Source organism: Solanum stenotomum, chromosome 6, assembly GCF_019186545.1.
Source record: "Solanum stenotomum isolate F172 chromosome 6, ASM1918654v1, whole genome shotgun sequence".
NCBI classification, from domain to species: domain Eukaryota; kingdom Viridiplantae; phylum Streptophyta; class Magnoliopsida; order Solanales; family Solanaceae; genus Solanum; species Solanum stenotomum.
Window position 1 is genome coordinate 43,252,876 of NC_064287.1, and position 16,596 is coordinate 43,269,471.

General features: G+C 37.4%; 1 protein-coding gene across 2 annotated transcripts; it reads right to left on the minus strand.

Moving 5' to 3' along the window:
- Positions 1-8,070: 8,070 nt before the first annotated feature.
- LOC125867755 (F-box/kelch-repeat protein At3g23880-like) lies at positions 8,071-15,890 on the minus strand. 2 transcript variants are annotated; one of them, XM_049548326.1, is made up of 2 exons: positions 14,631-15,890; positions 8,071-8,420 (listed from the first exon to the last, which is right to left on the minus strand). In XM_049548326.1, the coding sequence occupies exon 1, from the start codon at positions 15,824-15,826 to the stop codon at positions 14,654-14,656; it is 1,173 nt and encodes a 390-aa protein (XP_049404283.1). In that variant the 5' UTR covers positions 15,827-15,890; the 3' UTR covers positions 8,071-8,420; positions 14,631-14,653. The 2 variants fall into 2 exon arrangements, 1 of the variants encoding a protein (XP_049404283.1); XR_007446664.1 differs by having other exon boundaries at positions 8,074-8,420; positions 14,601-15,890.
- Between the last annotated feature and the right edge of the window lie 706 nt (positions 15,891-16,596).

Consider the following 16,596-nt stretch of genomic DNA (forward strand, 5'->3'; position numbering starts at 1 on the left):
GGGCAGAACTAAGAAATGGTGCCCTTTCGATAAATGCTAAAAGAGGAATTCTAGGCCAAGACTTGAATCGGCAGAACTAAGAAATGGTGCCCTTTCATAGGTCTAGCTTTCCTAAGTAAATGTGAAACCTTGGAGTGGTGAACCCTAGGGGTAATGACTTTCTTCTTGAGTGAAATGATAGACTTAAAGATGGATGGAGCCGAAACGGCATGAAAATCCTCATCTAAGAAAGTCAAATGAGCTATCCTTATGAACATTGATTAGCCATAACTGAGAAATGTGGCCTTTCTTGGGAAGAGATACTATTAGTTGGTTGAACTAGAAAAGGAACCCTCTCTAGTACATATGTGAATGAAAATACTCTATGGGAAACAAGGCTAGCACCGAGTGAATGTGGTTAGGATGGTGGCCCTACTTGAGTATGAGACTAGGGCACAATGAATTTCCTTGGACATCCCCTAAACCATGTGCCTACATGGGTTGCTTACTAGTTCTACCTTTGGCAAGTAGAAAAACCTCCACGGAGTAGGATAGACTCCGGAGCTAGTATGGAATCCGGAGTCTATCCTACTCCGTGGAGGTTGTTCTACTTGCCAAAGGTAGAACTAGTAAGCAACCCATGTAGGCACATGGTTTAGGGATGTCCAAGGAAATTCATTGTGCCCTAGTCTCATACTCAAGTAGGGCCACCCTCCTAACCACATCCACTCGGTGCTAGACTTGTTTCCCATAGAGTATTTTCATTCACATATGTACTAGAGAGGTTTCCTTTTCTAGTTCAACCAACTCATAGTATCTCTTCCCAAGAAAGGCCCCATTTCTTAGTTATGGCCAATCAAGGTTCATAATGATAGCTCATTTGACTTTCTTAGATAAGGATTTTCATGTTGTTCCGGCTCCATCCATCTCTAAGTCTATCATTTCACTCAAGAAGAAAGTCACTACCACTAGGGTTCACCACTTCAAGGTTTCACATTTACTTAGGAAAGCTAGACTTATGAAAGTGCACCATTTCTTAGTTCTGCCGATTCAAGTCTTGGCCTAGAATTCCTCTTTTAGCATTTATAGAAAGGGCACCATTTCTTAGTTTTGCCCACTTCACACATTCATGCATTCAAGACTTTAAGTAACAAGAAGGGACACTTTAGTCTACCAGCCAAGTCACAACATTTTCATTTAAGGATACTTCATAATCCAACATCATGAGAAATCATACTTTAACTCACAATGCTATCCACTTTACATAAGATCATCACAAGATCACATAAAACTCATTCACATAAAACTCATTCACATCATACCTTCACATATAGCTTCACATAAAACTCATTCATATCATACCTTCACATATAGCTTCACATAAAACTTTACATATAGCTTCATATAGGACTTTACATATAGCCTCATATGTGTATAATAATACAATAATATAATAACATTCATATAATCCCCTTCATGGCCTCAATTCACAATAATACAACAAATAACCATCTCCACCAAAGGTGGATCAAACCAATCAATAACAATTATATCAATACTAAGAGATTAAGCCATCTTACCATTCTCCAAAGCCATAACCAACATTACTCAATTCCCTACTAATTCAACATTATTCATAAAGTAGGTCAACTTACCATCCTTTCCAAGCCATCTTCACCATTCTCATGATCAAACAATTCACAATAGAAAGCATAGGTAATCATGGTATTCAACTATACCATTTAAGCTAAGCATAAGCCCATAATCAACATGAAGACAAATTCACAATTTTTGCCCATTCAAGGCCAACATCCCACATCCTTCAATTCAATAAAAATTCTTAACAATTCACATATATAATACCATATATGAACAACCCATACCATACTAAACACAATTTTTATAACCATCTACTCAAAATCAATACACCCACTTTATGGTGAAATTTAGAGAATTTGAGAAAACATGGTTCATGGGGATTTCTTTCTAAAAACCATTAATAATCATTAATAACAATATAAATCATCATTTAAAACCATTTTTTTATGCAAGAACTCATGCTAGAATCGAAATTAGGACTTTAGGATTTTTGAAGAACTTTGAAAATACTTTGAATTAGCTCTTTGATTGAAAAAGGAATCAAAGATAAAGAGTCCCCATACCTTAACTAAGAAACCCCAAGCAATTTGAGAAAGAACCACCTTAAAATCGTCAAACCCTAGCTCCTAGTTCTTGACCTTCTTCAATGGAGGATTGTAGAGAAAGATATTTGAGAGGAGGTGGATTTCTTTGTTTATTCTAATTGGAGTGACTTAAATGAAAGAATTTTGATAAAAAAAGGGCTTTATAATTGCTAGGAAAGGCAAAGAATAATAGGAACTCAACTTAGGAAAAGAATTAAGGACCCACAAAGTTAAACTTAAAAGTGTCCACTAAACCCGTCTAAACTCGTCCTTTTGGACAGTGCTTCACTTTTTCGGGCATAACTTTTTACTCCAAGGTCGGAATTGGGAAAACTAGGTGGCGTTGGAAAGAGGACTCAGAGACCTTTAATTGGATAGGTAAAGGTCTACCTACTTCATTTTGAGCTAAAAGATATGACCATTTAAAGTTGACCCTTACAACTCACTAGTTCAAATGACTAGTTTCCGGACGTCACAGTCATTTCTCATCATTTCATCAAGTTCTCAACTCCAAACTCACATGTGAGGCTCTAGTTTCACTAGTTCATTTTTAGGGTCGTTACATTATCCCCCACTTGGAAACATTCGTCCTCGAATGACACTTTAAACACATAAGGGGTAACGACTCAAGTAAGCAGCCCATCAACATGCATACAACATCAATACAAATGCATAAATATAGGAGGAAACATCAACTCCATATAGAAAGTCCCACACAACTTCATGCAATTAAAGAAAGTAGGCACAACATCTACTAACTCCTTATGCATCATCTTTACCTTTTCTCATTTCTCATTTCATTTCATTGGAGGTACTTTCTTCTCCAAATCATCTCATGCTCATCATAACATCAAAGGACACAATATGCAATTTTCTCATTAAAGCACATCATGCAACCTTCTCCAAAACTCAAGTAAGCATGCTCACATTATCACCTCATAAAGCAAATAGACAACTTATGCTAAATGCACATTATGCAACTTTCTCATAGAAGCACTTTAGGCAACATCATCAAAACACTTTTAAGCATGCTCATAAGTCAACTCATGCAACATTTAGGCAAATCATTATAGATGCACATCAACATGAGGAACATAAATTTATGAAAACTCATTTTCTCATTTAACAAGAATTCATTTAAAACATGCATGGCATAAGGAAACCATGGAAAACTCTTTTTCACATAAGACTCCAAAACATAACCCAAGCTTCTAGGAACTCTTTGTTTTAGGCTTGAGTAAGCACATATAGAAGTAGGTAAGGATATCAACACTTCTCAACACCTTCACTACTCAACATACCATCAATCTTACCAAAACCATTCTTACCCAACTCTTTAATTCACTAAACCTCTTGTAATGAAAACATCCTTCAAGCCTAACTCATAAACATCAACCACACTTAAAGACCTTATCATCTAACCACATATTTCCCCCACTTAGGAGAAACTCTTACGAGTTCTTTCAAATTCACCTCCTTCCATCCTAAGGTCGAATCAAAACAACACTAGGCTTTTATACACCTAGCATTTCTAAATCACCACACATTTCACAAATTCCTTCAACACGTCACAAAACTTCCTCATGACTAAGCCGGATAGTACCAACAACACGCATAACCAATAGAAATCCCATTCATACTAAAGTCATCACCACAATCTTTCACCTCACAGGCTCACACCTACTAAGTCACCAAGTCATAGTTGGCATCACAACCAACATTCTCTCTCCCTCAACCCTTGCAACATTAAAACTTCCTCAAAGGTTACACCCAAATGACCATCACATACGGAACAAGGGAAGACACTATAGAGAGAAACTCCATGGCACGACTAAAAGAATGAAGAAGTGAAACTTTCTTAGCACCCAATAGCCTCCTATTCATAATGTGACACACTTCACATTATGAACAAGACTCTACTAGATGTGGTTTTGAGACAATTTAAGACCATCCCAGAAACTTATGCTCTGATACCAAGTTTGTCACGACTCGGGAGCACCCCCTAGTCATAACCGGCGTACTCGACCTCGAAGAGGTCTAATACAAGCCTCTTAGCATTCATTCATTGCATAGACACTAAAACCATAAGGAATTAAAAGCTTTCTTTACCAAGAAAACATTTCATAAAAAAAAATAGCAAGCGGAAGACTTTCTAGACTTTATACATAATGTCTCAAAACCATCTAATACTTTAGAGTACAAATTCGGGACTAATCTCATACACAACTTAAACAATACTAAAAAGACATAAAAGAACATATTGGGTATTGTCCTCGAATCTATGAGGTCTCATCAAGTCTTCATCTTCAAAACTTAGAAACCTATCAAATAGCCATGACATGTCATCATCTCCAAATCCCTACACTTTAGTCCAAAAAGGGAAAGAAAGGGGTTAGCACAATTAAGTACTAAGTATGGAGACCATGCAAAAACATGCCAAAAAGGACATTTTCAAGGAAGTAAATGCTTTCATATCATTTTATAAAACCTTTCCTTTACAAGTATAGGAGACATAATACAAGTCAACATTAACATATAGCACACGAGTGTAGAAAGAACTAACCGAAACAATCTATAAGCTAACTACACCTAACTGGACCCCCATAAGCCCAAAAGGTACACTCGTGCGCAAGTTAAATAAAAATCCGAACGGACCCCCATAAGCCCGACGAGTACACAGAATAACTATAACTAAAGAGAATTACATATGGGAACCCAAGAACGGAGAACACGAATCAGAACATCAACCCCAATTAGTAAAATCTGATAGTATGGAGGCCAGACCTCAAACCGGATGCTCACTAGAAGTACCCAAGTAACCAATCACAAGTATCAAGTATCTGAAGCCGAAACTCTAACCGGATGCTCTATATAAGTATCTGGGAAATAGAGGCTGGAACTCTAACCGGATGCTCCATATAATTATCTGGGCAATAGAGGCCGAAACTCTAACCGGATGCTCTATATAAATATCTGGGCAATAGAGGTCGGAACTCTATTGCCCAAATAATTATATAGAGCATACGGTGAGAGTTCCGGCCTCTATTTCCCAGATACTTATATAGAGCATCCTGTTAGAGTTTTGGCCTCAGATACTTGATACTTGTAATTGGTTACTTGGGTACTTCTAGTGAGCATCCGGTTCGAAGTCCGGCCTCCGTACTGTCAGATTTTACTAATTGGGGTTGAGGTTCTGATTCGTGTTCTCCGTTTTTGGGTTCCCATATGCAATTCTCTTTAGTTATAGTTATGTTGTGTACTCGTCGGGCTTATGGGGGTCCGTTCGGGTTTTTATTTAACTTGCGCACGAGTGTACCTTTTGGGCTTATGGGGTCCAGTTAGGTGTAGTTAGCTTATAGATTGCTTCGGTTAGTTCTTTCTACACTCGTGTGCTATATGTTAATGTTGACTTGTATTATGTCTCCTATACTTGTAAAGGAAAGGTTTTATAAAATGATATGAAAGCATTTACTTCCTTGAAAATGTCCTTTTTGACATGTTTTTGCATGGTCTCCATACTTGGTACTTAATTGTGCTAACCCCTTTCTTTCCCTTTTTGGACTAAAGTGTAGGGATTTGGAGATGATGACATGTCATGGCTATTTGATAGGTTTCTAAGTTTTGAAGATGAAGACTTGATGAGACCTCATAGATTCGAGGACAATACCCAATATGTTCTTTTATGTCTTTTTAGTATTGTTTAAGTTGTGTATGGGATTAGTCCCGAATTTTGTACTCTAAAGTATTAGATGGTTTTGAGACATCATGTATAAAGTCTAGAAAGTCTTCCGCTTGCTATTTTTTTTTATGAAATGTTTTCTTGGTAAAGAAAGTTTTTAATTCCTTATGGTTTTAGTGTCTATGCGATGAATGAATGCTAAGAGACTTGTATTAGACCTCTTCGAGGTCGAGTACGCCGGTTACGACTAGGGGGTGCTCCCGGGTCGTGACAATAACTATGTTCCAAAGTTCATAATCCTCAGCCTAAATAAAAGTTTCCATCATTGCTTTCCACCATGAGTAATGCTGCCATTGAATAACAGAGGCTTGTTGATAAAATTCTTTGTCAATCATCAAAACTACATAAATCCCAACACATTGCTCCAAAAATATCAGTTCTCCCCAAGCATAGTCAATCAGATCTTTCAGAGGAACAATTCTGGTGGCATCACCGACATGGTTTAATAGCTCAATCAGCTCGCCTTCTGCATAGAAATGATTAAACTTTTGGTGCAAAAGGAAAAGAATATCCTTATCAAAGGAGTAGATAAAAACTATTGCATCAATGGCCAGAGATTGAAGAAAACTGATATTTTTGAGTGGAGAGTGTGTAAATTTTATGTCCTGTAGAACTTTAGAAAGGTTCTGAAGTCCTTTTTCGAGCCACCAAATTTGCCATGGCCTGGATGCACGTTCAGATCCTCGCATAGAGTATTAACAAAATCAAGCATACATCCAGATTTCATGGTAGTCTCTGATCTTGATGACTTTTATGCTAACAAGAGGCTCTTATAAATCTGCCTCAAATCAAGACTAAAATGATTTATCCTTTCCAGCAATTTACAGAACTCATCTGTTAACACACACGTACGTTCCTCTTCTTTGTCTTCCTCCATATAGTTGGCCACCGCTAGGAAATATAGTTGTAGTGCAGTATAAGCTACATCCTCAACATGGGTGAAGAAATCCTTCATACTCTAATGCTCAATGCACCGCTTTGCAGTTAATATGAAGAAGGCTGGTGGAAAATACAAGGGAGCGATCCCGTACATAATCAAGCAAAATTTCGACAAACCTCACTAGGGGTGGCAATTTCAGCCCATATTTATGAAATCGGCCCATTTTACCCATATTAAATAAGTTGCGGTGGAACTTCAACCGTATCTTGCTAAACTTGGCCCGCATTGATAGGTAAATTCTGAATCTGTCTCTAACTGTCTGAACGACTTTTGTTTTGGCAAATTAGTTTCTTGTGTCTCTATAAAGGGTCCCTTTACCTATGATTGATTAGTTTTTAATGATAATATAGGTGTATTTTACTTTCTCCAATGTCACGTTTTGCTCTAATGTTGGATCCTACTTGCTCTTGTTCTGGGAAGTAGAAGAGTTGTTGAACTATGTTTGGCTTATGAATGGGAGAAGTTGAGCAATATAATGACCAGAATGTGTAGTTGATAGCTTTTGTTGTTCTCTGTTTCTTATTTTGAACAATATCACATTATAGTACAAGGTTCCATTTTGGTTATCATACTACAGTATAGCTAGATAGCATATTTAATACTCATTTTTTGCTCAACCTCATCTTGTTGCTTCACTGCAGCCACTGGCATGGAAGACGATGCTGCAGATTGTGCAACAAAGGAAGATGAAATCCCGGCATCCTGATGCACTGCTGGCTGCTGCAGATCGGTCATCAAATATTATACTTTTTTTGTTTAGTCTCTTGTTTTAGCAAAAACGCAATAGAGAGCAGCCATGAGACTGCACTTGTGTATCTCAATTGCAGCTAAGCTTATGTAATTATTATCGTATTTTTGTACTTTGATTATCGTATTTTGCACTTCTTAGTTTCGTTGGACATGAAAAACAGAATGAATAAGTATTAGAGTAGAAGGTTAGTCAGTAGATGTTACTGAGGACATGACCTTAGAAAAAAGGTATAGAGATCGAAGATTAGGAGTAAAAGGTTAGTCGGTAGACCATTTGATGTGACTGAGGAGATGACCTTAGATAGAAAAGTATAGAGGTCAAAAATTAGATTAAAAAGTTAGTCGGTAGATGAGTACATGTTCAAATTTGTTGACTTTTAACTACAATAACATGTAATTTACTTGAGACGTACATCATGAACTGTAGATATTGTAGAACAAGTTATCAAACATCTAATTGTGTACAGCAAGCAGAATCTTAAAAACAAAAACAAAAAACAAGAGAATAAACTAGTATGATTACATTCCAACTAACAAGTTTAATTTTCTGTTGTTCAATTCATGAGTGTTTCTTGCATCCTTCAACAAAATTAAGTAGCATCATAGAGTTTTTACAACCTGTAATGATATAATCTTACTTCCTAGTACGGAAAAAAGCTTTTGTATAAGGTTTGAAATGGTGAACTGAGGTAGAGTAGACCGATGATCCTGTAGTCATTTGGCCGGCTATTGAAGAAAAAGCTTGCATCTGCTTCTCCTAAGTAGTTGCTAAAGCATCAGCTAGTAAGTATATATGTTCTCCTGAACATATGTATGATTCTACAACAACCTGCAATCATCAAGAATATGTGAGTATAAGTTGTTCTTACTGACGTACACAAAATTTATGAGCTAAGACATAACTTAAGTGAAAGAAGATTCCGCCATTTGATTAACTAAACAAAAAAAAGAAAGCTATGAGCAACAAGGAAAATCATCCAAACTTTATATATCAGAAGTTAATTAACTGTTAATCAAAGATCTCTGTAATTCATCTATCTCCTCAACAAGCTAAGTGTCACTAAAAATGATCATTAAAAATAATCATTGGCAGGTTACCACATGTCATGAAGAATTTGGAAAGGTGTCGGTATCTATGAAGGAGGAAGGAGGTGTCTGATGGAAAGTTATCTGGAGTGTTTTTGAATGGGATGAAACATTGAGGGAGATAATGGAGATGGCTAAAAGGGGAAGGATCAAAATTCTGTTTTGCAGCAAGTTCAGGGTTTTAAATTTGAACCAAGTAGAGGAAGTTCAAGCAATAAATCAGTTGGCTTCAGACCCAATTATTCTCGAGTCGCAAACATACTTGAAACCTAAGTTGCTCGGACTCTTCACTTTTTGTGCCATGTGGGTGTGAGATCATTTGGTCAACGGATTTTGGGTACTTTGACAAAAATCGATGGAGAAAGTCTGGACAATTTTAATGATTCCTATAATCAAAACAAAAGCTAAGGTGAAATTGAAGGAAATGGAATACCTTTTATATAGAAATTTCTATGTCATTCCTTTTCCTATAATATGCTTCCAGGATTCTCCTCATGTTTTCCACATAATATCTCATAATATGGGTTTTATAACTCTATTTTTAGATATTTTAATTATTTTTAGGCGAATCCCCGCACCCGTATCCATACATGGATCCATATCCCCAAATCTTGAAAATTAGATCATGAAGGATTAGACCATTACATCTGTACCCGTATTGGACACCAGCACCCGAGTCCAAGCAACTTAGCTTGAAACATGTGACTCAAGAACTAAAGTAGAAGGCGTAACACTGATTCACCATCGCAGACGACAACAAAGTCGACTAGCTTCAACACAACTTCAATAGCAAAATCCGAGGGACAATTCAAAAGGTTGTATGATTCAAAATTTGCACGAAAAAGAGAGTCAATGTTATGTTTCAAATGTGATGAAATATTTGGCCTCAATCACCGTTGTAAAAATAGGCAACTTAACCTATTGATCATTTCAGAGGCACCCAATATAGATAAAATGATACATAAGAATTCTTTGAGCCTACCAGAGAAGATGTAGTTGAATGGGAAACAAAGGGTACTAGTATGGTGTAGAATATGAATAACAACAGGTATACGAAGTTGTTCTTATTGACGAGGAAAAATTTAAGAGCTAAATACCAGTTTAAGCCCCTATAGGTTGGTTTCAAAGCCCGCATCAACCTATTTTTCAGGTAAAATGTTCATTTCTTATGGAGACATAACGAAGAAAAATTTCTATGTAAATCTACAGTTTGCTTGCGAGTTGTGTGCTTTTGGTTTACATCAAATTGAGATTTAATTTGAGAGAAAGATTAAAAATATTAGAATTTAAAATTGAGAGGGAAGAGATAACGTTGCTGCCGACATATAGAAGTGAACAATGTTTTATAGGCAGTTGAATAAATGGAAGCAACCAAGGTTACAGAAATTGAAAAATTTAAATCACTAGCATATAGGTTGAGAAAGAAAAAGAAATTGATTTTCTATTTTTAAAGAGGAAAAAGATAAAGTGAAAAGAAAGAAGTTAGCTTTAGACACTACATCAAAAGTGATTATTAGCGGCAATTAGTTCTTAATTGCCGCTAAATATGTATTTTTAGCGGCAATCAACACTCTTTGTATATGTCCCTAAAGCCTTTAACGACATTGGTTCTAATGGCACTTAACTAATGCCGGTAAAGACTTTAACACTCTTTATTAATGTCAATATTTATTGCCGCTAAAAGTTGGTTTTGTTGTAGTGAGAGTGTCTTGGACACAACAAATCAACACTTCCAACTGTGCCTATGCCTAAGTTGCTTGGACTCTTCAAAAATGTCAATGAGTGCGTGTCGGATTTGCCAAAAGTAGTGTATATTCGACACGGATGCGGCATCAAAGTGAAGAGTCCGCACAACTAAGGCCTATGCTCAACCCGAAATGATTCAAACTTTTGAAAAATGAGTATTTCTTACTAAAGTAGGACAATTTTTGTTAACTTCAAAATGGGGTGGGGCAGGGCTGGTTTAAAGTTCTGCGCTGTGGAGCAGGTTGAGGTAATTTTATTAAAATGATGCGCGGCAGGGCGGGTTGCGGGTTATGTTTAAGTCTTACTGCTAGGATAGAACTGCTCCATCTTCTGCAATGCTTCTTAGCTCCTAATTTCAATCTGGATGACTTAAAGTGTTTAACACCTTGGGGGATAACCAGTTGAGTAGAAGTCATATAAATATTGGAGGAATACATGAAGTATTTATTTGGAATATTTGAGTAACACTCCAAGATTTGAATTAATAAATCAATTTAAGTAGGAATATCTGGTGTGTTTATTTTGAACATTTTGAGCAACATTCTAAATTTAGTCTACTATACAGGAAAAAAGTTAAGAAAGACATTTTTCCAATATATATATTTTTGTAAAGTTTTATACAACAGACTGATCAGAAACGTTGTTGTTTGATTGAAGCCAATATCAGGTCTAAAGTATTCATCTTTTTCCATATCTGGTCTACAGAATTGTTGTTTAGAGTCAACATTTTCTTCCTAGGTAAAAAAGAAAAAAAAGAAAGAGAAAAGAAGCTAATTAACTGTTATTGAATGATCTCCGTAATTCATCTATCTCCTTAATAAGTGTCACTAAAAAACGATCATTAATCATGTTTAAGCTTTGATTCTGCCAAAGGACTATGCGAATAATTATTGGCATATTCACTTGTGCCTTGGTGCTCTTTGCTCTCACTTAGTCTAGTGACACAACATGTACCCCTAAAACATTGCTTAGAAGACTAAAAGACGTCCAATGTCACTTACTGTCACGACCCGATTTCTCAAGTCATGATGGCACCTACTATAACCCACCAGCAGGTAAGCCAACCCGTAACCCGGAACAACAAGTAATGGGTTTGAGGGTAGAAACTAAACAAGAGTAGGCAAATAACAATATACACATGCGGAAGCAAACCAAAACATAAATACAAATAAAGATCCCTCCCAGAACCTGGAAGTCACTAGTACAGAGCTACTAACAAAATGAGTACAAGTCCCAAAAGTGGACAACATAGACTGGACTGTCTCGAAAGGTAAAAGCCAAGTCTATATATACAGATGGAGACTGAAATAGTACAAAACGTCGTGTGCTCACTCCCGTCTCCGGATCAGTCTGCTCCAAGCTCGATCAACGCTGGCTACTGGTGCCCGGACCTGCATCACGAAATAGATCCAGAGCGTAGCATGAGTACCAAAACAACAGGTACCCAGTAGGCATCATAGGCCGACTGAACTTGAAAAGTAAAGGCAATATGAAAAGAAGGAATAATACAAACCGAGGGTCAAGAGCGGAAATCTAAGTAACAATGGAATGCACACGAGTGTAGAAAGAACTAACTAAAGTAATCTATAAGCTAACTACACTTAACTGGACCCCCATAAGCCCAGAAGGTACACTCGTGCGCAAGTTAAATAAAAATGCGAACGGACCCCCATAAGCCCGACGAGTACACAGAATAACTATAACTAAAGAGAATTGCATAAAAGAACCCAAGAACGAAGAACATCGAACCAGAACCTCAACCCTAATTAGTAGAATCTGACAGTACGTAGGCCGGACTTCGAACTGGATGCTCACCAGAAGTACCCAAGTAACCAATCACAAGTATCAAGTATATGAGGCCGAAACTCTAACCGGATGCTCTATATAAGTATCTGGGCAATAGAGGCCGGAACTCTAACCGGATGCTCTATATAAGTATCTGGGCAATAGAGGCCGGAACTTAAATCGGATGCTCTATAAAGGTGCCAATGTAGCTGCTGAAAGAGTCCTAATCGATCCACACTCATAAATGTCTGTGGAACGCCGTCCATACTTAGCCAATCAATGTAAGTCCTTGGAATCAAATCGAAAATCAAATTCAAACCGCGAAGTAGAACTAGTGTCACCAATGTAACTCGTGATGCCGTAACATCGGGGAAAACAAGGATAACTATAGTCGGAGAAAGAGTATCGCTTAACTAAGGCCCAAACTATTAGACTCAAGTCTGCTACACCAGTCTACAGGGATCTAAGCCGGCCGAGCGACGTCAGGGCAAAACTAAGGCCTATTGGATCCGAATAATGTATTTCTAAGGCAAGCCCTAGTCAAACCTAAACTAAGGCCCAACATGCTTCAAATAAACAATAATTAAGCATGCAAGCACTCCACATAGCGAGGAGGGTCCGTTAATAACACAAAGCATGCTCACAGTTACCCGATAATTCCCGAAATAGGCTGAAAACATGATTTCTTAACACCTATGCAAGATTCAATAACTACCCAACCCATATCCCGACTAATCAACATGCATTCACATTCTCGAGCTCAATCTAAGAGAGGAAAACCGTAGCCTACCTGTAGGCCAATCACACGCGCTCCAAAATCACTTCTCCGGAGCTTTCCCTTTCCGAACGTCCTCAAAACGCTGCCCCGCTATCAAAAATAGAATCACAACGTTATTACAGTCGTTTAGACACCAAAATCACAACAAACGGAAACGGGTCAATTTTGGAGTCAAAACAGGAATCGTGGGACCCGTGCTGAAAATTCCGAAATTACCCCAAAAGTAGGTTCTTAACAGCTCCCCAAACTTGTGTTCCATGATGGGACACAATTCGGGGCTCAGAAACAACACAGTACCAACATACAACCAAAACCCAAATTTTCCTCAAGACCTAAAGGAATGGGACAACAACTAATTCAGCATATTTACCAAAAACGGGCGGTCTACAGTAAACTCTGACAACACCACAATGTTCTCCTCAAAAAACCATTCAAGATACTCTCAAAAATCACTGAAATCGGACCTAAAATGGCTGAGAAAATAAGTCTAAAAAATTTCCAAAATTAAGCTCACAAAAAGGGTGCGGTAGCAGGTATTTTTCGAAAATTACCTCAAACGGGGACTCCAAATCACTATCCGAGCTCACCAACACGTTGTCCTCGAAAAATCTCACAACTTTGCCTTTTGAATCGCCCAAATCGGTTGAGAGATGAGAGAGTTATGAGGGTTTGAAGTTTTGGAAAATGTTGCTGATAAATCTGCATTTATAGCAGATTTTTTGCAACTTTTTTTTTCCAAAATTAGAAACTCCGACAGGGTGCTCCGATCTCGTTCCGGACCCCGTGTATGCAAACGAGATATGCAATCATACCAAATTCGATAATCCAGACTCAACGGCGCAGTCAAAATTTCCATCAGAGGTCATTTCGATAAAAAGTGGGTCCCACTTCCAAAATCCATTTTTAGTCAAAACCCACAAAAGGGCTCGAAAAGATATCGAAAATCTCCAGACACAAAAGAAGGATCAAGCTAGACCAAACTCGACATTCCGGAGCTAACCACACTGACGGAATTCTCATCCGAGCGCGTTTACTCAGAATGTTGACCAAAGTCAAACCTAGGCTTAAACTTAAAGTTAAAACGCCTAATCGCACCGACTCACACTGAAAACCTCGGGAGTCATGACGACCATGCTACTAGCCTAAAATGACCCTTTCGAAGCTGATGGAATCGTCAGAATTGGATTTCGATGTCATCTTCTTAAACTTTTAATCGAAAATGATCGTTCAAGGTTCATAAGCTCCAAAACACAAAAACTCGCACCAAGACCAAATGAACGACCAAGTGACCGAACTGTCAGTCCCAGAAAGTCATAAATGACTTGGGGTCGCTATAGGAACGCTCTCAACGACACACAGAAGGCAAGACACAGAAATGACCATGAGGGTCATTACACTTACTTAGAAGCGCAGAACCCACCAAACACGAGATACAAAAATGTTCTTGCAAAACGTTGTTGTTCCTTGGGTGTTGGCAAAAAAAAAATGGACAACCAAGATATCTAAGTAGATATGGTGTAAAAGTGGTCCTTGAATAGGTAACATCTTGTTCAATATTTGACAAAATAAGCAGAATTTTAAAACACGTGAAAAATGCAGCGAAAGAATACTTACAAGCTGTTAACTATTACAACAAGCATTCACCTGAGTTCTGACATCTTTCAGTCTTAGTTTGGTAAATTCGAACAAACTAGGCTTTCGATGCAGAGTTCCGCCATATTTCTGTTGTAAACACCAGTAACCTCAACATTAGGAACCTTTGGATATGTGATAGAGTCATTCTTTGGATCGTATATTGCTAAAGTTGATTTAAATGCGAGCAGAATTTCACCTTTATTATACGTGAAAAGGGGAGGAGAAAGCTCATAGTTCTCAGGATACCTGATGGTATACAGTTTTGTCCAAGACGCTTTGACTCTATATTCCTTCATTACCCACACATCAGAGTGAGTTCTCTCATCATTATTACAGAGGACCGAAAGATCACTACCCAACACTCCAAGCTTCAAATCTCGTCCTTTGTTGTAGTTGGGAAGCTCCAACTTTCCCCATTTCTCATCAACCAAATCAATAGACGTGATGCACATACGACGTCTACGAAATGTAATCCAATGAAGCTTATGATTCACAAATTTAGCTTCACCACAATAACTCACCCCAGGTTTAAAATCTTCAAGTGTTCTCCAAGAATCACTCTTTAAACTATATATCGCTGCCTCAAAAAAGGCCTTAATCATGCTACTAAAAATACCCACTACCTTATAATAGTCATGAACCTCATCATATCCAAAAGCACAAGTGGACCAGCATTCACGCATCTGTGTAGGCACAAAGCCGAACACTTTCTTGAACTTTCTAATTGATGGATTCCATAGCACCAACCCACCAAACCCATCGGCAAGACAAACCAAACCATTAACAGAACCCTTAATACGAACACCATAACGTGATTTTTTCATGGGACAATCCAAATCAAGTGCCCCAGTAACAGAGTTATGAAATAAAGAGCTAACAGAGCAAGATTTAATATTAGTCTCTAATGTATCCAATTGTAACAGAGATATATGGCGGGTGTAATCCTTAGCAGAAAAACTAAGATGGGTTTTCACAAATTCAGGACTGGAAATCAAATTAAACCAATTTTTGGAAACACATTTGAACTGTAAGAGGTATTTAACGGGAACTCTTACAAGAATTGCTTCGATCAGTTCTTCTGGCAAACACCCCATTGAATCTTTGCTTGAAATTTCAGTACACTTTCTCAGTCTCCTCCGTTTTGGTGGTCGATGAAAAGCTTCAGATTTCATTTTGGTTAGCAAATGTTTCATCGAAAGCTTCATTCTTTGAAGTATAATTCAACAAAATTTGATCTTTGCTTTATTGTTTCTACCGAAACCTGAAGTTTTTGCCGCACGTTATATATTTACTACTCTTATATATATCTTTTTTTTTTTTTTGGTAATATAGGGTTTTTTAATCATTCTACACTTCATCCAAGAGATGTTTATATGGACATTTCTCTTTTGTCTAAATTTAAGTGATATAGTTTTCTTTTTCAATGTGTTTTAAATATATTTGTTTTATTCGTCATTTTAATAAGTTTCGCTCTACTTTTGAATTTTTTCTCGAACTAACCACTTGATTTTGTTACTAGTTGATCAAAATCTCACTGCATGTTAATTGTAATTTTTTTTTGAATTTTTTGAGATTTTCACAATGAAGTTTCTTTTTTGATGCAGATTTTCTTATTGATATTGTTGTGATGCGATTATTTCGATCTTTAGCGCTAATGTTAGTGTTGCTCCTCTTTCGTGCCTTCACTTTTTCATCTTTCGAATTTTCTTATATGTTCTTTTTCTTTTTAGGGCGCTCGTGGAGTTTCTTCATTTTGAATAAAATTTGTTTCTGCTGAGTTTTCTCTTTGTTCTTCCTTTCGTTGATGCTCGATTTTTTACAGTAAATTCAGGCAATGTATAATTGTGTTTCTCTCTAGTTTAAGTTAACTGTTGGTGATGACTTGATGAAGGGAATCTATGAGAGAAGGTTCTAAAACCGGATTACGATCAATGCAGAACCAACGAATTCAGTCAAACAAGGTAACGAGTCTAAA

Excerpts from the sequence above, each read along its gene's own strand:
- LOC125867755 (XM_049548326.1), bottom strand. The coding sequence starts at position 15,826 with ATGAAGCTTTCGATGAAACATTTGCTAACCAAAATGAAATCTGAAGCT.